Source organism: Tursiops truncatus, chromosome 20 (genome assembly GCF_011762595.2).
Source record: "Tursiops truncatus isolate mTurTru1 chromosome 20, mTurTru1.mat.Y, whole genome shotgun sequence".
Classification (NCBI taxonomy): Eukaryota; Metazoa; Chordata; class Mammalia; order Artiodactyla; family Delphinidae; genus Tursiops; species Tursiops truncatus.
The window spans coordinates 47,215,274-47,237,762 of record NC_047053.1 but is presented as its reverse complement, the minus strand read 5'-3'; the positions used below and the strand labels follow the sequence as shown (position 1 = coordinate 47,237,762).

At 45.1% G+C, this 22,489-nt stretch overlaps 1 protein-coding gene and 1 long non-coding RNA gene across 5 annotated transcripts in view; both read left to right on the top strand.

Moving 5' to 3' along the window:
* The window catches only part of RPTOR (regulatory associated protein of MTOR complex 1), a 347,367-nt gene that overhangs the window by 276,414 nt on the left and 48,464 nt on the right, over positions 1–22,489 (top strand). For 2 of the 4 annotated variants that reach the window (XM_073798118.1, XM_033847372.2), the window contains 5 exons: positions 16,190–16,264; positions 19,256–19,321; positions 19,829–20,020; positions 20,358–20,498; positions 20,714–20,833. In XM_073798118.1, coding sequence (XP_073654219.1) covers positions 16,190–16,264; positions 19,256–19,321; positions 19,829–20,020; positions 20,358–20,498; positions 20,714–20,833 — 594 coding nt within the window. The remainder of the gene's footprint in view (positions 1–16,189; positions 16,265–19,255; positions 19,322–19,828; positions 20,021–20,357; positions 20,499–20,713; positions 20,834–22,489) is intronic. The other 2 variants (XM_033847375.2, XM_073798117.1) reach the window with 1 other exon arrangement.
* On the top strand, positions 16,273–17,854 carry LOC117309478 (uncharacterized). Its single transcript, XR_004523821.2, has 2 exons — positions 16,273–17,066; positions 17,179–17,854. It is a non-coding gene; the product is annotated as an uncharacterized lncRNA (long non-coding RNA).

The window sequence follows — 22,489 nt, the reverse complement described above, 5'->3', positions numbered from 1 at the left end:
CTGGGTTCTCATTACCGGGCGAGCTGAAGGAGGAGGACAAGGAGGAGGAGAAGCTCACCACCGCCAGGCCCGGGGGTGGGGGGTGGTGGTCGGTGGCCGTGTTCTGACCTGTGAGGCTTTTTTGGCAGATGGGGCAGCTGTCCAGCCAGGGCACGATGCAGCTGTCGTGGAAGAGGTGGTTTCAGGGCAGCTGCCGCACGCACTCGCCCAACCCATAGTCGTCCTTGCACACGGGGCACTCCAGCCTGGAGCCTAAGTGCTCCTTGGTCACGGGGTCGGGGTGGGGAGGGCCTGGATTTTCTTTTTGTCTGCGGGCAGGGGGCCCCTGTTTTCAAACTGATTGAGGCACAGGAATTACCTCAGGCTTAGAGAAGGTAGGCTCAGTCTTGGAGGAAGCAAGGAGGGGAACTCCAGAAAGAGCTACAGGCTCAGAAGGATCATGTGCCATTTGACTGAAGGGGCAGTGTGCACTGTGGGGGCACTGATGTACAGAGAAGGCGTGCCTCGGGACAAGGAAATCTAATAACAGCACATTAGGAAAGCCCTTTCCTGTCGTCTCAGTGCCCTGATAATCTCCAAGAGATCTGGTCCCAGAGGATCTCTTTTTAAATCACCCATACACCATGTTACTCTACACTTACTGCTACCAAGCAAAATTTACCAGACATGTGAAGAAGGAGGAAAATATGATCCATAATGAGGAGAAAAAGAAAATGAGTCCACTGAAACTTATTCTGAACTCTCACAGATGTTAGAACTAGCAGACAAGGACATTAAAATGGTCATTAGAAGTCTGTTCCATATAAAAAAGCTCCACTGAGACATGGAAAATATTAAAAGGACCCAACTCAAACTTCTAGAAATGAAAACTATGATACGTGACATGAAAAGTATACTAGATGGGATTAACAACCGATTAAATGTTGCAGAAGAAAAATTAGTGAACTTAAAGACATAGTAATAAAAACTCCAAAATGAAGCACAGTGAGAAAAGAAACTTTTATAAAACTAAAGGAACATCTTTGAGTTGTGGGACAACTGCAAGTGACCGAATATATGGGTACTGGGGGCCCCTAACGGGGGATGGCAGAAAAAATATTTGAAGAAATAATGGCTAAGATATTTTCATATTTGATGAAAACTATAAACCCGCAGATCCAGGAAGTTCAACAAACCCCAAACACAAGAAACATGAAGAAAACTACACCAGGGCACCTGATAATCAAATTGCTTAAAAAACAGCAAGTTAAAAAACTCAGAATATAAGCAAGTTGCTGTTTTTTAACAGCAAGTTAAAAAACTCAGACAATAAGAAAAGGAACAAAGAAGCAAAGATAAGGATGACAGCAGATCACTTGTCAGAAACAGTGACCAGAGGAAGACAGTGGGGCTGCATCTTTAAAGTCCTGGAAGAAAAACCATCAACGTAGAATTCTGTACCCAGTGAAAATATCTCTAAAAAATGGAGGCAAAATAAAGACTGTTTAAGACATATAAAACTGAAAGAATTCATCACTCATAGATCCACAGTATAAGCAATGTTAGAGAAAACCCTTTGGGCAAAGGAAAATAATACCTGGAGGAAACATGCATGTACACCATATGGTGAAAAGCACCAGGAAAGAATGCTCCACTGTTAAATGTATGGGGTTTATTTTCCTTGTTATTTAAATCTCTTTAAAAGATAATTGACTGTTTAAACAAAAAGTAATAACAGTGTACTGTGGAGTCTATAGCATATGTAAAAGCAAAATGTATGCTAACAGTAACAAAAAGGTTGGGAAGAGAGAAATTGAGGAAATACTATTGTTAGTTTCTCTTCACTTTATTGAAGTGATATAATATCACCTGAAGGTGAACTGTGATAAAATGTAGTCTGTAAACCTTAAAGTTATCACTAAAAATTTTTTTTACTATAGCCAATTAGCTAACAAAGGAGATAACATGAAATCATAAGTATATACAAGCAACACAAAAGAAAGAAGAAAAGGAGGGAAAGGGAACAAAGAATAGATGAGATAAATACCACAAACATAAGGCAATAGGTTTAAGCATAACCATATCAATAATCACAATGTAGATAGTCTAAATACCCAATTAAAAAGCAGAGAGTGTCAGATTGGATTTAAAAGAAAAAAAGAACAAATTATATGAGCCTAAAAGAAATGCACTTTCAGTGTGAAGACACAAATAGATTAAAAGTAAAAACATATCATGCTACCACTAAGCAAAAGAAGGCAGCAATGCCCCCGTTAATATATCAAAGTAGGTTTCAGGGCAGAGAATATTACCAGAGACACAGAGGTGTTTCCTGACACTAAAGGAGTCTACCCATCGTGAGAATAGAACAGTCTAAATGTTTATTCACCTAATAACAGTATTTCAAAACACATAAAATGAGAACTGGTGGAACTGCAAGGGGAAATAGGTAATCCATAATTACACCTGGAGAATCCAGCACTCTCTTCTCAGTAAATGACAGAACGAGTAGACGGGGAACCAGGGAGGTTCTCTCAGACACTTGAACAACACCATCCACCTGCTGGACGAAACTCCACACAACTGTAAACTACATGTTCTTTCCAAATGCCAGGGACGTACACCAAGATGGACCTCATCCTGCATCGTAGAACAAACCATGACACATTTAAAAGAACTGGAATCTTACACAGCATATTCTACAACCACAGTGGAATCAAATGCAAAATCAAAAGAGGTAATAGGGAAAAAAAAAAAATTTTTTTTTTAAAAAGAGGTAAGGGCTTCCCTGGTGGCACAGTGGTTGAGAGTCCGCCTGCCGATGCAGGGGATACGGGTTCGTGCCCCGGTCCGGGAAGATCCCACATGCCGCAGAGCGGCTGGGCCCGTGAGCCATGGCCACTGAGCCTGCACTCCGCAACAGGAGAGGCCACAACAGTGAGAGGCCCGCGTACCGCAAAAAAAAAAAAAAAAAAGGTAATAGGAAAATCAACAACACTTGGAAACTAAACTGCATACTTTTAAATAAATGATTAAAATATTTTAATTATAAAAGTTTAATAAATATAAATATATTGTATAAAATAAAACAATATTAAAGTATAAATGTTATATAAATAAATGTATAAGCAGCATAAATATGTAAAATCATATTTATAATTATAAGTATGTATAAAATAAGTGGGACTGCATCAAACTAAAATCTTCTGCATAACAAACAGTCAACAAAATGAAAAAACAACCTTCAGAATGGAAGAAAATATTTACAAACATCTATCTGATATGGGGTTAATATCCAAAATATACTACTATAAGGAACTCTTGCAATTCAAAAAGAAAAAACCTGATTAAAAAATGGTCAAAGGACCTGAATAGACATTTTTCCAAAGAAGACATACAGCTGGCCAAAGGGCACATGAAAAAGTGCTCAACATCACTAATCATCAGGGAAATGAAAATGAAAACCACAATGAGGTATCACCTCATACCTGTCAGAATGACTGTTGTCAAAAAGACAAGAGATAACAAGTTCTGGCAAGGGTGTGGAGAAAATAAGGGTGTGGAACGCTTGTGCACTTTTGGTATGAATGTAAATTGGTGCTGCCACTATGGAAAATAACATGGAAGTTCTCAAAAATTTAAAAATGGAACTACCATACAATCCAGCAATCTCACGAATGGGTGTATATCCAAAGGAAATGAAGTCGGTAGTATCTCAAAGAGATACCTGCACACCCAAGTTAGTTGTAGCATTATTCACAATAGCCAAGATGTGGAAACAACCTAAGTGTCCATCATCAGATGAATGAATAAAGAAAATGTCACACACAAACACACACACAGTGGAATATTATTTAGCCATAAAAAGGAGGGGGAGATCCTGCCATTCATGACAACATGGTTGAACCTGGAGGACATTGTGCTAAGTGAAATAAGCCAGACAAGAGAAAGACAAATGTATGATCTCATTCATTTGTGGAATCTTAAAAAAGTCAACTCGTAGAAACAGAGTAGAATGGTTTTTGTCAGGGGCTGGGGAGTGGGGGAAATGAGAAGATATTGGTCAAAGAGGACAAACTTCCAGCTATAAGATAAATAAGTTCTGGGGATCTAATGTACAGCATGGTGACTAGTTAACAATACTGTATTGTATACTTGAAAGTTGGTAAGAGAGTAGATTTTAAGTGCTCTTCTCACTCTAAGAAAAAAGAAGGTAACTATGTGAGGTGATGGATGTATTAACTCTATTGTGATAATCATTTCACAATACATACTTTAACCATGACATTTTACACCTTAAATATATACATTTTTGTTAATTATACCTCAGTAAATCTGGGAGAATATTTATGTATATTTTATAACGTAATTGATATTTATATACTTTAGTATAATTTGTATATAATTATAAATATTTATAATCATATAAACATTTATATTAATATGTAAAATAATGAAATAAAACTTTTTAAAATAATTTTTTTCAAAAAGGAGGTCTCAAGGGAAGTAAAAAGTACCTTAAACTGAATAAAAATGAATATACAACATATCAAAACCTGTGGGACACAGCTGAGCAGTGCTGAGAGGGAAACTTCTAGAACTAAATGCATACAATAGAAAAGAAGAAAGACAACATTTAGGCAAAAACACAAGGTACAAAGTGATACATAGCCAGGAAAAATATGGGTTATCTTCACTAATCATATTAATTACATAAAGATCAAATATCTACCTTTCTTGGTCCTGTGCAGATATGACTTTAGACAGATCTAATCTTTCTTCTGATATTTTTCACATACTCTTTTAGGCAGACACAGGGAATAATACACAATTCTGTGTCATAAAAATTATTCCAGAATCTTTCAAGGGAAGAACTTCTCGTGAACATAATTTTTTAAATGATAAATATGGAAGATTATAATTACTTATAGTCCTGTAAAGGTAATAAAGAAAGGTTTCAGGGACTTCCCTGGTGGCATAGTGGTTAAGACTCCACACTCCCAATGCAGGGGGCCTGGGTTCGATCCCCGGTCAGGGAACTAGTTCCCGCAAGCATGCTGCAACTAAGGAGCCCATGTGCCACAACTAAGGAGCCTGCCTGCCGCAACTAAGACCCGGTGCAACCAAATAAATAAATAAATGTTAATTCCCCTATTAAAAAAGAAGAAGAAGAAAGGTTTCAAATCACTGACTTCAGCTTCAACCTGAAGATGTTAGTAAAAGAAAAGCAGATTAAACCCAAAGTAGGTAGGAGAAAGGAAATAATAAAGATCACAGTGGAGATCAATGCAAAAGAGAACAGAAAAGCAGTAGAGAAAATCCACTCAACCAAAGGCTGGTTCTTTGAGCAGATCAATAACTGCTCAGACTGATAAGGAAACAGAAGACACAAAACCCCAAATCAGGAATGAGAGAAGTGGCATCACTGAAGGTTCTGGAGACACTGAAGGGATAGTGAGGGAATTTATAGACAACTTGATGCCCAAGCTTTTGATAACTTTGATGAAATTAATTCTTTGAATGACACAAGCTGCTCACTTAAGAAGGTATATAATCTGAATAGCACTGTATCAATTTTTAAAATTGTATTTGTGGTTAAAAACTTTCCTGCAAAGAAAGCTCCAGGTCCAGATGGCTTCACTGGTGAATTCTGCCCAAATGTTAATGAAGAAATATACGGATGGGAAACAAGCATCTTCCCATATCATCCTATGATACTTGCTTTGCGCTGATACCAAAAACCAGACAAGAAAACTACAGACCAGTGTCCTTGGTGAAGATAGATGCAAAAATTGTAAACCAAAATTTAGCAAATCAAATTCAACAATATATAAAAAGGATAGTACATCATGACCTTGAAGGACTTATTTCAGGAATGTAAAGTTTTTAAAGATTGAAAAACCAATGTAATTTATCATATTAGCAGAAGAAAACCCATATTATTATCTCAATAGACAGAAAGAAAGCATTTGACAAAAACTAAAATCTATTCCTGATTTTAAAAAAAACACCTCTCAGAAAACCAATAAGGGAACTTCATCAGCATGAAGAATAGCATCTACAAAAAATGCTACAGCCAACATCACACCTAGTGGTAAAAGTCTGAACACTAAGATCAGGAGCAAAACCAGGGCATCTGCCCTCATCACTTCTCTTCCAATTTTTGCTGGAAGTTCTAGGTAGTTCAATGAGGCAAGAAAAAAAACATCCAGTTTGGAGAGAAAGATGTATAACTGTCTTTATTTTCAAACAGCACAATTCTCTGTGTAGAAAATCTGACTGAATCTACAAACAAATACTAGAACTAATAAGTGACCTTAGTAACATTGCAAATTATAAGATCAATACCCCAAAATGAGTCTTATTTATATACACTGTTAACCAATTTATACAAACTGTTAAGAACATTTACAATGGTATCAAAAATATGAAATACTTAGGGATAAATTCTGGCAAAGATATGCAAGACATACACTGAAAACTACAAACTATTGGTAAGAGAAATTAGAGAAAATCTAATAAATGGAGAGATATTCAATTATCATGGGTCCTGATCTTAAAATCCATATGGAAAAGCAAAGGACCTAGAATAGCCAAAACAACTTAAAAAAAAAAATTTAAAGGACAACTACTACCTGATTTCAAGGCTTATCATAAATCTACAGCAATTAAGACTGTAGAAGTGGCATCAAAATGTGCAAAATATCAATGGAACAGAATAGAAAGTCAAGAAATAGACTCACACATATACGGACGACTAATTTTTGAAGTTACAAAGACAGTTCAACTCAGTGGAGTTAGAGATAGTCTTTTCAACATGTGGTGCTGGGGCCATTGGACATCCATCTGCAAAAGTGAACCACAATCTACACCATGTACCATGACAAAAATTAATTCAAAATGGGAAAATATTTGTGAATCATTAATTTGATTAAAAACTTGAAATGAGAATATGTAAAGCACTCTCAAAATTCTATATGAAAAGAAACACGCAAACCAAAAAAATGGGCAAAAGCTTTGAACATACACTTCATTAAAGAAGTATGATGGCAGATAAGCACATGAAAAGGTGCTGAACATCATTCATCACCAGAGAAATACAAAGTTAAAACCGCAGTCAGATACCACCACATACCTATCAGAATGTCTGAAATGAAAAAGACTGATAGTATCAAGTGTGGGCTGGGATTTGGAGGAACTGAAACTCTCATAAATTGTGTTCGGAATGCAAATGGCACAACCACCCTGGGAGGTTTCTTCACAGTTTTTTATAAAGATTAACATACATACTCAACCATCGAATCCAGTCATCTTACTCATAGATAGTCACCCAAGAGAAATGAAAGCATATGTCCAGACAAAAACTTCTACATGAATGTTTATAGCAGATTTATTTGTAACAGCCAAAAACTGGACATAGCCTGAATGTCCATCAACAGGTGGATGAATAAGCAAATGGTGATTTACCCATACAATGGAATACTACTCAGCAATAAAAAAGGGTAAACTAATCCCCAAATAATTATGCTGTGTAAAAGGATACATGTTGTATTATTCCATTTAAACAAAATTCTAGAAAATGCAAACTATAGCCACAGAAAGCAGATTAGTGGAATAGGAGGAAGGATTCCAAAGGGCATAAGGAAACTTTTCAGGAGATAGCTTAATTACCTTGCTTGTAGGCATGGCTTCACAGGTGTAAACATACATCCAATATTGTCAAATTATATAGTTTAAATATGTGCAGGTTTTTGTATATCACTTATACCTGAATAGAGCTGTTAAAAAATTCAAATTGTAGAATAGTCCACAAAAAAACTGTAATTGTCCTATCTAGATTTTCAATTCAAGAAAGACCAAAAAATGTGGGGAAAGTTGTTCCAGATTAAGACTAATGTTGCATGACAACTAAGGGCAGGTTCTGACTGGATCCTGGATCAAAACCCAAAGGCTATAAAGGACATTATTTGAACAATTGGGAGAAATTTGAAAAAGGACTGAATATCAGATAATAATATTGTATCAATGTTAAATTTCTTGAGTGTGATCATGGTTTTGTGGTTATGTAAGATAATGTCCTTTTTCTTCAGAAAATTTCCAGGCAAAATGTCATGCTATCTGCAGCTTTCAAAAAGTGCAGAAAAATACAGGGGAAAGGAAAGGGAGAAGCAAATGCAGCAGAATATTTTTTATTAACTGTCCTTCAGGTTGTGTGATGGAATCAGCCATCAAAAGCAACATTACACGTAGATGAGAGAGTCCAGAGAATGTGGCAAAATCTACCCTACTCTGGGAGGATGGCGGTGGTTGTCTTTTAATAAATACCTTAAGTTGTTTGTTATCATTTGTTTCTCTGCTAATTAACAAGATTAAGAGAGGGGAGGGACTTCCCTGGTGGCTCAGTTGTTAAGAATCCACCTGCCAATGCTGAGCCTGCACTCTAGAGCCCACGAGCCACAACTACTGAGCCTGCATGCCGCAACTACTGAAACCCGCGCCCTAGAGCCCGTGCTCCACAACGAGGGAAGCCACCACAGTGAGAAGCCCACGCACTGCAATGAAGAGTAGCTCCCCCTTGCCGCAACCAGAGAAAGCCCGCGAGCAGCAACGAAGACCCAACGCAGACAAAAATAAAATAAATACATTTATAAAAAAAAGAGAGGGGAGACAGTTAGAGATTTCTATAAGCTAGGTTCCAGTTAATAGAGGTTTTTTCATAGACACAGCTAATACGTAATTCAGGCAGACCTTCCCTAGTTACAGCTGATAAAGTTTTATTTATAGTGCCACCAGGGGATTCCAAGGGCACAGTGTCACTGAATTTGGAAAAACATTGTGTGTCAGTATAGAGGAAGTACATCCAGATGTGGGGACACAAAGAGCTTCACTGTGTGTGCCAGCTATCCCAGTCCCAAGAAGGAACACATTGTGTGAGTGAAAAGCAGATCAGAGATTAGTGGAGTTTAATTTCTGTAGCCCCCCGCCCCGTCCTCCCCACATCTGTGCTAGTTCTCCTTCTCAGTCTCAAAACTTCTGCTGTTTTCTCTGCATAGTGATTTTATCCCAGCTCACTGACTCTGACGTTCACAGCCTCTCTTCCTGCACCTGTATCCCCCCTTTCCCCCCCACCCCGCTGCCAGCTCACAGTTGAAAAAGTGAGCAGGGTTAACTTCCTCTCCCATCCAAATATGATTCACATCACCCAAATTGGAGTGTGATCAGGTGGGCCAGAGGATCTGCCATCCAGAACCTGCTTTCTTTTTTTTTTAATTAATTAGTTTATTTATTTATTTTGGGCTGTGTTGGGTCTTTGTTGCTGCAAGTGGGCTTTCTCTAGTTGCGGCGAGCGGGGGTTACTTTCGTTGTGGTGCGCAGGCTTCTCATCGCGGTGTCTTCTCGTTGCAGAGCACGGGCTCTAGGCATGTGAGCCTCAGTAGTTGTGGCACATGGGCTCAGTAGTTGTGGCTCGCGGGCTCTAGAGCACAGGCTCAATAGTTGCAGCGCACAGGCTTAGTTGCTCCACGGCACGTGGGATCTTCCCAGACCAGGGCTGGAACCCATGTACCCTGCATTGGCAAGCGGATTCTTAACCACTGCGCCACCAGGGAAGCCCCTGGAACCTGCTTTCTTAATGGTCCAATCACGGAAGGCAGGGCAGCCCATGGGGCTGGTCCTATGACAACCCGGGGCAAACGTACCTCCTGTGCTGGGAGTTTGTGTCCTGAATGCCTTGTTCTAAACAGTTTTCATTTTAATAAGATATTTTTTTAATCATAATTTTATATTTACAGAAAACGTAAGACAATAGTAAATAGAGTTCCCGTATGTCCCACACCCAGTTTCCCCTGTTGTCAATACCTTACATTAACATGGTACAGCTTGGTAAGAAAGTGGCAGCCTCCTATAGGGCCCATGCCAATGAGCAGTTGCCAGAGCTGCCACTGCCAGTATCCCTGTCTCCATAGTGAGCCATAGCTGCCCCCTGCCTCCTAGGGGACCCTCCAACACTAGCAGGAAGGAAGGAAGGGATCATCTACGATCCCCTACCATGGATTCTCTGGGACAACAAAAATGTCCCTTATTTGTAAAGAAGCCTTGGAATTTCCAGGAGAAGATGGAAAGCATGGATCAGAGAAGGATGAGCAACTCTCCCAAGTTCACTCTGCTGACTGGTGATCAGATCTGGGTAAGAATTCCCATCTTCATTCAAAACTCAGAGCCCTTCTATATACCATACCACAGCGGGGCATATGCAGTCCATTCATCGATGAAATTCCCATTTTTTGATTATTCACCTTTGATTATTCCACTGTAACTTCCTTTCTAATGACTAACAGTTTAAAAGGAGTACCAAAAGTCTACTTTTCACTGAAATTCTGTATTTTTAGATAAGCCCGAGGACTTGGGATTCAGTGTGAAAAAGAAATAAAAGAAGCTGTTCCATTAAAAAAACAACAACAGGGCTTCCCTGGTGGCGCAGTGGTTGAGAGTCCACCTGCCGATGCAGGGGACACGGGTTCGTGCCCCGGTCCGGGAAGATCCCACATGCCGCGGAGCGGCTGGGCCGTGAGCCATGGCCGCTGAGCCTGCACGTCCGGAGCCTGTGCTCCGCAACGGGAGAGGCCACAACAGTGAGAGGCCCACGTACCGCAAAAACAAAAACAACAACAACAACAGCAAAACATGGTACATTTTTTACAACTAAGGAGTCGATGTTGATACATTGTCATTAACTAAAGTCTACACTATTCAGCTTTCCTCAGTTTTAACCTCATGCCCTGCTGTTGCTCCAGGACCTCTCTCGGACCCCACATGGCAGTCATCACATCTCCTCTGCCTGCTCTTGACCGGACGGTCTCTCAGACTTTCCTGATTTGAATGACCCCGACGGTTTAGAGGAGGCCTGGGCAGGGATGTGCAGACTGTCCCTCTGCTGGTTTGTCTGATGTTTTTCTCATTGTTAGTCTGGGCTTGTGGGTTTGGGGGAGGGAGACCACAGAGGGAAAGTGCCCTTCTCATCACATCCCATCAGGCATCAGGGTCCATACTCTCAACATGACTCCTCACTGTGGCTGGGCTCTTGGTCACCTGGTTGAGGTGTCCCTTGGTCACCTGGCTGAGGTGTGTCTGTCAGGTGACACTGCTGGGAAGTTCCTCTTTCTCCCCTTTCCATCCTGTTCTCTTTGGGGTGCCATCACTGTGATGCGCTGAGTTTTTTGGTTTTTTTTTTTTTTGCATGACCTGCTTTATGTCTGTTGTTGACCACTGTTCCTTTATTCACCTTCATGATCTGTTTAAAAACTGAATCTCATTTTTTAATAAATTTATTTATTTGTTTTTATTTATTTTTGGCTGCATTGGGTCTTCGTTGCTGTGCGTGGGCTTTCTCTCTTTTCAGCAAGCAGGGGCTACTCTTCCTTGTGGTGTTCAGGCTTCTCATGGTGGTGGCTTCTCTCGTTGCGGAGCACGGGCTCTAGGCGCACAGGCTTCAGTAGTTGTGGCACATGAGCTCAGTAGTTGTGGCTCGCAGGCTCTAGGGCGCAGGCTCAATAGTTTTGGCACACGGGTTTAGTTGCTCCATGGCATGTGGGATCTTCCCAGACCAGGGCTGGAACCCGCATCCCTAGCATTGGCACGCAGATTCTTAAGCCACCAGAGAAGTCCCATGAATCTCATTCTTTTAATTTCTTTTATTTATTATTCATTGAGTCTGATTTTATAAGGCTTAGTATTGGAATTGTTTTGTTTTGCATTTCTGGGACTTTCTAATATTCCTTCTCTCAGTTTGCCCCCTATTGAGCCAACTGTCCAGCTGTCCCATCTTGCAACTACCTGCAAATGGACAAAGGGACTGATTCGCTATCACCACGAACTGTCTTGTCAGTCACACAGTGTTGAGTGGCAGCCAGGCCTGGCTTCCTGTGAAACTCCCACCCAAAGTCTGCCTTGCTGTGGGCACTTCCCACCTCCTCATTTTAATGTAAATAACTTAATTGCATTGATGGTCCATTTAATTTCTAAACTATAGGTTTTAGAACACAAAACAAAATCACAGCGTTGGAGAACACAGTTTGCAGAGACCCATGTTTACCCAGAAGCTGTAGTCAGCAAGGCTGTGCTGTGTGAGTGATTCCGGGTGTTGTTTTTATTTTTTGGTAAAATAGAACTGTTGTGCAGAATGGCCTCTTCTTAGCCGTCATTCTGGTTAAATGAGGTGGCTGCTTTTCAGAAGTGCTGGGAGTGGGTTTTACTCTGGAGAGAGGTTCAGATCCACCCTCCTGGGGTCCCTGGAAAACTGTGGGCTAGCAAAGCAGAGACCTCACCCCTGCCACGTCCAGACAGGTCTGCCTGTCCCAACACTGGTTTAGCCTCCAGGACCACCCACCTGGGAGGAGGCCAGGCCCTGCTAGACATGCACATTGATGATGATGACAGGCCAGGTTGCGGCTGGGTATGTATGTGTCTGGCTGGCTGGCTGGCAGGAGGGATGGAGGGAGGCAGTTGTTCAAATGCCTGTACTTGCCAAGAGTGAAGTGAAAAGCTGAAGGAGGATGCAGGAGGCTTTCACCTGCCCTCCCCACACAGGCCACTCGGCCCCACACAGGCAGATTGGACTGGGTGCTGCCAGGGAGGTGACAGATCACACTTTCGCAGGATGAATGGGTGCGGTGACTCAGGCTGCAGGGGACTTCCCGGTGCATCAGTCTGTCACCGAGGGCAATCCAGAGGCTGAAGGGCCGCGTGATTAATTGTCAGGCTGTGCTGACTCACTAGCTCTGCAGTGCTGATTCCATTTGGGGTTGGGAGAGGTGGGCAGGGGCTACTCAGCCAGAGACCGTAGCCCACACGACCAGGTCTCGGAAGTTTTATAGAAGGGCAACCACAGTTTGGATGTGTGGAGAATAAATAAGAAACTAGTAAAGAGATTACATATAGCAGTGGAAGAGATTTTTTTAAAAAACCCCATCTAATTTAATATTAATTTTCATTTTGTATCCAGATGTCACATTTTCTACATTTAAGATATGATCATACTGACTCCGCCACCCCTTACAGGGACAGGGGATGGACGAAAGCTTCTCAATCTATACCTTTCTGTAGCATTTTGATTTTGAGCCTTGAAATACATTTACAAATTTTGTTCTGTTTTGGCTGCACCAAGCAGCTTGTGGTATCTTAGTTCCCCGACCAGGGATTGAACCCGGGCCCACGACAGTGAAAGCACCAAGTCCTAACCTCTGGGTCACCAGGGAAGTCCCTGCATTTACAAATTTTAGAACACATACAGAAAAGTAGATGGACGGCATAAAAGCATTCATGTATCCCAGTGATTTTCCCACTGATATCAGTTATTTCAGCATTCACGGTGTCTATTCATTCTGAAGTTTACCTTCAACACAAGAGCATCTGACGAGAATATTTAAAGTAATAAACCATTTGTTGGAAAATGAAAACCTGTACGTATTTAACTATCTTGCTACACTTGGCAAGTGGGAAGGCCGTTGTGCCGAGGCTTTGAAGCGTGCAGAGGGACGTGCGTCTTTAACTGCCTGTGACTGTGCTTTTGGGTTTGTGAAGGACAGTGAGCTCTTGTGAGCAGTGAGCAGAATCCCTGCTCTGGGATTATTTTCTCAGGCGCTACTAGTTTTATGGCCACGTGCTGTTGTTAAAACTCTGGATGTATAAACAGTCCAGCATAGTCCTACATCTGTCTCCAGACGATTCTAATGTTCTGGTAGCAGTGGGTCAAGGTGCACTCCGGTGTCGCTGTCTCTTGTGTGAACCCGGCTTACCTCTCCGGCATCCTTTCCTCATCCTGAGGAGTGAACTCTGCGACCCGAGGACAGGAAACAGGACCCTCCCTCTGTGTGATTTTCTCCATATTCACATCAGAACATGAGTGGCTGCGTCCACTGGCGACACTGCTCAGGACTGCCCTGCCGATTGCGCCTCATTTGATGCATCATGCCTGGTGGTCTGTTGGTCTGTGCTCAGTTTGTGTCTTCCCGCTCCCCAGGAAACAGACTTTATAGTCTGCATTAAGGAGAATGAAGGTGGGCTCTCCCCCACAGCATCCTTTGCCAGAATATTCCGAGGGGGAGCACCTGCCCTCCCCCGGTGAACTTACCCTTGCAGAAGCCAGGGTCTCTGGTCGGACTTGTCCTGGTCTCTGCCCCCTCCTGAGAGGGATCTGCTTGCAAACTGCATCTTCAGCTGCTGCCACAAGGAACTATGTGCTTGCTTCCCCTTCTGCTTTTCTCCTCTTCCTTGCCTCCCTCCCTTTTCCCCATGTTAAAAATATAATTCCATGAAATCCCTGAGACAGAAGCATCAGAGCTGTTGGGTGTGTAGTGGGGGAGGGGCTTGCTTAGGAAACACCATTTCATAGTCGTGCTCTTCCTCGCCTCCCCACTCTTTCTACCCCGGCCTTAATATGTCAAATCTGTAGCTTGATCTGGGGGAAAGCAGACACAAGAGGGGACCCTTGGAAAGCGGCTGTGTGAAGGAGTCTGGGCTGCCAGAGCCCTGCATCTCTCTGGGAGCTTTCCACTGGCCTGTGTGTGCACTGCATCTGTGGCCTGCATTTCTGGGCCTTTGTAGTTTCAAGGACTGTTTTCTCTTCCTTATAAGGAGGTAATTGGCCAAGTCAAGAGGGCAAGCAGGTGCCTGGTGGCCTGTGTCCCAGCATCCTCAGAAGTCAGAGCCCTGCAAGTCCCTGGCTCCCCGGTCGCGGACAGGGCTGGGATGGCTGATGGGGTGATTCTTCTAAACCAGTTCATAAAGGACACCTGCTGAGACCTGAGAGTGAGGATGGACAGGACCAGAGAGCATTATTGTGGTTCCCACCTGCATGGCAGCCTCGTCTAGACAGAGGTCTTTCAACATGGACAAGATAATTGCCGTTTCCGATACTGAAGACGTATTAAAGTTATAGCTTCACATACTCCCACAGGTGCCTCAGCTTCCGAATTAGCAGGATATGACTTAGTGACACGTCGTTTACTCTATGATGAGACATGTGCTATGAGCTTAGCTGTAAATGTGTGGGCCTGGATTTGACTTGTGGAATCTCTGGTTTCAAATCAAAGGACATTGGCTTCATTCTTAGATGCAGGTGCCTAAGCCTTGTCGCTGGACACGGGCACTGCACTACAGGCACCAAATGAGTGCTCCCTCCCAGCCCCTTCTGGACGAGTCTCTGCAGAGGGCATCACGCTGATGCCTTTTAGTCCATTTGTCAAAACCTTCATTCAAAGTGAGGCATCCCTTATGGGAGCGACTTGAAAGCTGCATGCTTTATTGGCTTCCCTGGCTCTTGGGGATTATTATCCTGCTAACCCGAGCCCCTGGTGCCCCTGCTTCCTGACCACCCCCTCCATCTCGCTCAATTACCACTTAAACAGCTGAGTCCAGTCGCCACCTTATTAGTTTATTGATGTGAGGAAGAAACACCTCATTATCAAAGCACCCTGAGAAGTGGGCCAGCGTGGGAGAGAGGGGATCAGGGCTCCGGGCTGCAGTAAACAGCAGGTTCTGTCTGCAAAATCGCCCTGCCCCTGAGAGGGCTTCACACAGGGCGTGCCCCTGAGCCAGCAGTGCCCTGCAGAGGTAGAGATGTATTGCAGTGCATAACTTTCTCCTTTTATTCTCAGAAACTCAGATCTTAAAATTCCGGTTCTCTCTTCTTGAATGGCCTTTTTCCCCTAGAGTGGAGCATGCTGGGAGCTGATGGAATTCAATGTCTCCCTGTGGACACGTTACCCTAAATCACAAAGCAGTTTTTCTGGGTATTGATCCAGGGCACGTCCCAGCTTGAAAGGCGCAAGGAGAGGCACGTGGGCCCCGGGCTGACGCGGGAGGGAGGACGTGTGCGGAGGCTGCAGGATGCAGACGGTCTCCAAAGGAGCCATCCAGCAGCCAGGGCGCCCCCATTCAGCAGGTACCCAGAAGATGGTTTCGAGAACGCCTTGGAGCTGCTGCACTTCTGAGAGTGTGTGAGATGCCAGCCCTTTTCCCACAGCCAAGGAAAAATGTGTCTCCACACAGCCGTCGGAATTATTTTTTCAGATGAAAATTGGACTTGAGAGGAGAAAATGATTAAGGCATAAAATATTCATTGCACATTCGTTTGTTCACACATCCCAAGAAGAAAAAGAAGTCCCTTCCCGGAATTGCACTCACTGTTTCTCCTGTGTCTCTCTCTCCCCAGTCGTGCCAAGCTGACCTGGTGAAGGACAACGGCCACAAGTACTTCCTTTCGGTCTTGGCAGATCCGTACATGCCAGTAAGGACCAGCTCTGGTGACGCGTCTCCCGGGGACTCTGGGGAAGGTTACTTCACGCAGAGGGGCCGGCAGGGTGGCGGGAGGGGGTCCGCTTTCACCCCGGCTCTGCCTCACTCAGACGGTGCCCTTTGCTTCCCGTCATATTATTTCAGTAGCTGCTTCCCTGAGTAAAGAGTTACAGTGAAACTTGACACACAGGCTGTATTTTTGTTTACAGTGAGTCCATTTTCCAAGCACATCTTTGTAGTGAAGTAGAATCCACTCTGCCTCACACCCTGTCAGCCAAGTTAGATCAATGAGTACTTGTACATCCATAATATGGCAGTTCCTTTGCCCAGTGCAGGTTCTGGACATGACAGGAGGCTGTTGCACCTTCTCAATCAGGAAGGAAAGCCGGGGAGGGGGGCGGGAAGGTGGAAAGAAGAGATTGAAAGTTTAAATTTTAAATATATTTTATTGTATTAAGTTGTTTAAAAATTAGTAATCCGTAAATAGCATATAGAATAACTTCCTATAAGTGTTTTTTTAATTAATTTCTATGTTCCCTACCTCTAACTCCTAGCATAGTAAAAAGAACAAAATAGACACCCTAAATAATTACTTAATATAACTTATTTTTATCAGAATGTTTAATTAAGTCTAACAGCTTGTTCACACAGTCTTAGGTGGCTTTGGTTGTGTAAAGGAACTTTTGTGTGTAAATTCAACCTCTAGTTGGTTTTCTGAACTAAATGACAATAATAAAAAAACAAACACATTTTTCAAAATACAGAAAACGTCAAAAACAGGATTGTTATGAAAGGTAAGTAGAACTTGTGTGTTTTAACTGAAGTGTGGTTTTTAAACATTATCATAGGCAGTTAAAGTTTAGACTTTATACAAATGTTGGAAATAATCACTTCCCTGTTCTTCAGGGTAAGATACAAATCAAACAAATAAGACATCTAAGCTGATAAAATGCAGTAAAGTGGTGAGCGAAGCCAGCACAAGTGGGCCCCACTTCAACTACAAACACATTGAAGATTTGAGGACATAGATGTGAAAGAAAGGAAAGGAAATCTCCAAATGCCAAAAACCGATGTCAGAGGAGGGGCACGGTGGGACTCACAGGCAGACCTCACAGTGACCCTGGCGCTCCACGCGCGTGCAGCCTCAAGTCTGCATGGAGGACACTGGCCTGTGGGGCGAGCCGCCCACTCACCAGACAAGGACAAGAAGAGCTGGTCCTGTCTGTCCACGTCTGGACGGAAAGTCAGGAAAGGCCCCCGTGAGAAACAGAAACCCCCCGTTGCGGGGGGAGCCGCCAGCTAAGAGAGGAACATGAAATCTCCAGGGCCTGCCTGGAAGCGGCAAAGGCTGAACCTTTCTGCAGGGACACCTACGAAGCCAGGGTACTGAGACTCATGACAGGAACGCTGGCCTGCTCCTAACCCATGTTCAAGGGACATAAGCAGAGCTGGCATGTAAGAGGGTTGGCTCCCCAAGAATTGAAACTAATAGGATTCTCTGAAAAAGACTGACAATCAATACAAATAAGTATGTTTAAAATTACTGAATAAACAATTTGTTTTAATTACATCCAAAAATAAACTCTTATGTTTCCTCATAAGTACTTTTGTGACTATTATAAAAGAACAATGTATTCTGTCCTTTTTACTCCTCCTCAAAAAATGACCAACTAGAGTCTTTTAACAAATAGGCAGATTTGGGGGGGAAAAAAGAACCTGTAATGAAAGACAGTCACTGTCATTTAAAGCTCCGTAGATGAATTAAACAGCAGAATCGACACAACAGGTAAAGGAATCCGTAGAGAAATCACGTGAGATGAAGCAAAGCGGAGACGTGACGGAGGGGCTGAGAGGGCTCGCTGCATCCAACACAGGCCAGAGGGAGATGGTGGGGGCAGGTGAGGCGGTGGGGGGGACACACGATCCAACTGGTCTAGCGGAGAATTTTCCAGATTTGAGGAAGAAATGAGTTTTCAGGTTTATAAAGCACAATTAGTCTTGAGAAGGTTAAATAAAAACAAATCCCCACAAAGATTTATCGTAATGAAAGTAGAGAATGTCAAAGGCAAGAGGAAAAATCTTGAAAGTAACCAGGACAAAAAGGAAGACTGTTGCAAAGATCTGGACAGCAGTCACCAGAGTAACAGGTGGAAGACTGAGGAGAGGCCCTCACAGCACAGGGGGAACCGTCACCCCGGGACCCTGTGCCTGCCCCGGTGTCAGGGAGAGGGCGAAGCCAGCACATCTCAGGACCGATGGCTTCCCATGCGCTGACCCCACCCAGGCAGCCAGGAGGACCGCACTTCAGGAGGAGATGGAGCCCAGGGGACAGTAGGATGCAGGAAGCATCGGAAAGCAGACAGCTGCAAACTTGTCATGTATCTAAATCAGCATCGGCTGTAAGAATAAGTAAAAACAGTCACTCACGTGAGGGGCTGACACGTGAGGAGGAGTATTGGGAATCCAAGGGAGACACAGGAAATGACTAACTTTATTCATTCTCTAAAGAATGACTAGGTACCACTAATAGTTAACATAACACTGATCTCTGAGTCAGTAGAGGCACAGAGGAGAGGAGAAAATGAGAATCGATCTGTCCACTAGAAGACCACGAGGAAGGGATAATGAAGCCAAGTTAGGGACTGTGGTCGGTCGTTTTACGACCAGGGTGATTTGCTTCCATAGACTTGGGCAGGACAGGGCGGCCTCTGATGGAGCAGAATCAGAGAGGCCCATGCCCCTCCTGCAGCATCAGACGTCAGGGACCCATCTGTCCTCTGAGAGGCCAACCCAAAACTGTCAGACCCTCTTAAAAGTGCTCTTCCTTTTTGTGGACTCAAAAGACAATAAAGCTGGCTCCCATTACTTTAATTACACACCAAGCATAATCATAAAGATTCTGGAAGGATAACTCTAGTGCTTGGGAGTGATGAGTTTCCACCATGAAAAAAGTGCAAACTAGCAGGTGATTTCTGTTTTCCAGGCTGAGCACAGGACCATGACAGCCTTCATTCTGGCTGTGATCGTTAACAGCTATAACACGGGGCAGGTGAGTGTCACGTCATGTCCCCACCCCTGCAGGGCCTCCCTGTGGATTGCAGAGGCACAGCCCCGAGCTCCAGTATTTGGGGGCCAGCAGAACTGTTCTGAATGTCTGATGAAACAGTGACTTCAGAAGAGGGGGTGTTGCAGGATCACACCAACCCAAGGGGCTCCATGGGAGGAGTGGGGTCCGGACCCTTTGTTTAGCCAGGGTGAATTGATATTGGTGGGATTTAAAATGAGGAAAATTGAGGGACTTCCCCAGCGGTCCAGTGGTTAAAAATCTGTGCTTCCACTGCAGGAAGCACGGGTTCGATCCCTGGTCCGGGAACTAAGATCCCACATGCCGTGCAGCACAGCCAGAAAAAAAAAAAAAAAATGAGGAAAATTGAGGCCATCTTGCAATGTGATTAAGCAACATTTCCCTGAGAAACGCTGGGAGCTGGGGTCCAGCCCGGCACCCCTCCCTCCTCAGTGGTCAGGGTGATGCCGTGTGTTGCCTGCCTTCTCGCAGGAAGCCTGCCTCCAGGGAAACCTGATCGCCATCTGCCTGGAGCAGCTCAACGATCCCCACCCCCTGCTGCGCCAGTGGGTGGCCATCTGCCTGGGCCGGATCTGGCAGAACTTTGACTCGGCCCGGTGGTGCGGGGTGAGGGACAGCGCTCACGAGAAGCTCTGCAGCCTTCTCTCCGACCCCATCCCTGAGGTGAGTCCACACCCACGGCCACTTCAGGCTAACTGAGGTCAAGGTATGCCTGGAGACCACACAGCCAGAAAGGCCCAGCCCCGGCCCCAGACCCGTGCGTCCCCCTCTGTGGGTTCCCCGGTGCCTGGTGTGGTCTCTGATGCCTGCACAGCCTGTCACCTGGCCTCCAGGCGGGGCCGCCACTTACCTCTTGTTTCCCTGCTCCTGCTCGTCTACGCGAGTGGAGCTGGGCCAAGAGGACCGTGGACGAGACCGGGCTGCGTCAGGTCGGCTCCAGGGGCCCCGGCTAGAGCCAAACAGCCGGCCGCTGGGTGACTGCCCCCTGTCCCACCTGCAGGTGCGCTGCGCAGCAGTCTTTGCCCTCGGCACATTTGTGGGCAACTCCGCAGAGAGGACGGACCACTCCACCACCATCGACCACAATGTGGCCATGATGCTGGCCCAGCTCATCAACGACGGCAGCCCCGTGGTCCGGAAGGTGTGTGGCCCCCGCCCCCAGGCAGCACCGAGCGCCTCCAGGCCGGGCTTCCCTGGCACCCAGGTTGAGCCATGACCCTGACCCGACCACAGCAGCGAGCACTCAGTCCCCGCCACACCGGTGTGCATCCTGCTGAGAGCAGGCTTTAAATGTTTGTTTAATTCTCTCCAAAATAGTTTCTTCACCAGATACTTGTGTGTTTGCTTCATTTAAAGGCATTTAACAGGCTGCGTCTTCTGGCAGCTTGTATAATAGGCTCCTTCCTGCCTGGGAGCAACACTTACACACATCAGGAGATTCAAAAGAGCAGTAGCCACCCACAGACAGACGGAAAGGTTTGTTTAGTGTATTCCCCTCCCTGCCCCCATGTTTGTCAGCGCATGAATGGAGCAGTTCTTTGCAGTTGAAACTTTTACTTGTCTGTTTCGATGTAGAAGTACCACAATTTCCGTCCAAGATCTCACACCCCTGTCAAAAGTTGGCCCAGAACGGTCAACCCTCCCCCTCCCCCAGCCAAAAAGGGCCGTGGGGGGGAACCCTAATGTCTGCTGGCCGCATTTTGGGGTGGCCTTGGAGCCCTGCCCTGGGAGCAGAGACTGTTCTAGGACCAGGAGGGCAGCGTCGTTCTGTGTGTGACCTTGAGTCACCTCTCATCACCTAGAGGTGCCGGGCTGCTTCTCGGCATGTCTGAGATCCCTGTGCCAGGGAAGGGAGGTTGGGTTTGTCAGAGGCGGGTGTGGTTTTGAAGGGTATTTGTTTGGAGAGCAGACCCCACTGACTTGGTGGCAGGGACGTTGTCAGAGCAAGTTCACATTAGCCAGGAAGGACTCATTTCATCTTGAGTTCCCTCAGAGGGCCGTGAACCCAGTTGCTAACAGGCCAGGTTATCTAGAGAAATGTTAACAATGTGGAATGATCCTGGAGGTGCCTTTTCACAGCCCTTACTTTTTTATTTTGGGTTCTCATCATTAGCATCTGTCTGAATCTGGCTTCCTTGAGTCAGTCTTCTTTTTCCCGAGTCAAATTGCCTGTATGTGGACGTCAGTGACCAAAGCAGCACATCAGTAGTATCCTGAATTGTCTGTTAAGATTCCTTTTAAAGAAAGGAAAGCTGTGTTTCAGTTCTTTCCCAAAAAAACTTAAAAAGAATGTTAATAAAAATAGAAAGAATGTCCATCTGAGTCTCCAGTATCAGAATGGTCGCTAGGTCATCAGGAACACGGGGACTACCGCCCTCTCGAGCATGTCCCAGGTGCCCTGACGTTCCCAGCCCCAATCCACTGGCTGTCCCTTCCGCAGACACTGGGATGCTCGGGTGTAGCCAGGTCATTCCTGTGGGCACTTGATGTTGGCCTTGCCTGGGGTCAGCACGTCCACAGACAGGGGTGCTGAGAAGAGGCCTGCTTCGCTCGCCCAGCACTCGGGCTCAGCTCACAGCTGCCTCTGCACACCAGGCTCGACGCGTGGAGCAGCAGGCATCCTGCCTTTGAGAGGTACAGGGTCCAGGTGGAGAGGCAGGCACAGAACCAGGAATTGTACTGAAGCCCTTGTAAATGAGCAGCACCCCAAAGGCCAGCCCAGGTCAGGGGCTCTGGCCCCATAGGGGGAGGAGGGGAGCTCGTGCCTGGGTTGTGAGGGATGGGTAAGGGACGGGGAGAGCAAGTGAGGCAGGAGCATGTGCAGAGGTCCAGGAGCACAAAAGACCATGGTGCGCCCGGGGCTGCCCATCCTGTGTGCGCTGGAGCGTGGAGCTGGCGGGAGGGCAGTGGGGGAGAGTCTGGGAGCGGGCAGGAGCGCACCTTCTGTAACCGTGTTCTTCTCTCAACACATCTGAGCGTCTGCCACGTCCCAGGTCCTGTGTCAGGCCTCGGGACCATCACTGCCTCCAGGGCTTTTACTCTCTAATGGGGAGACGGACAGCAATGCAGGTCTGTTAAATAAGTCAAGGGGGCTATGTTTGCCATGGAAACATGGGCAACACGGAGGTTCAG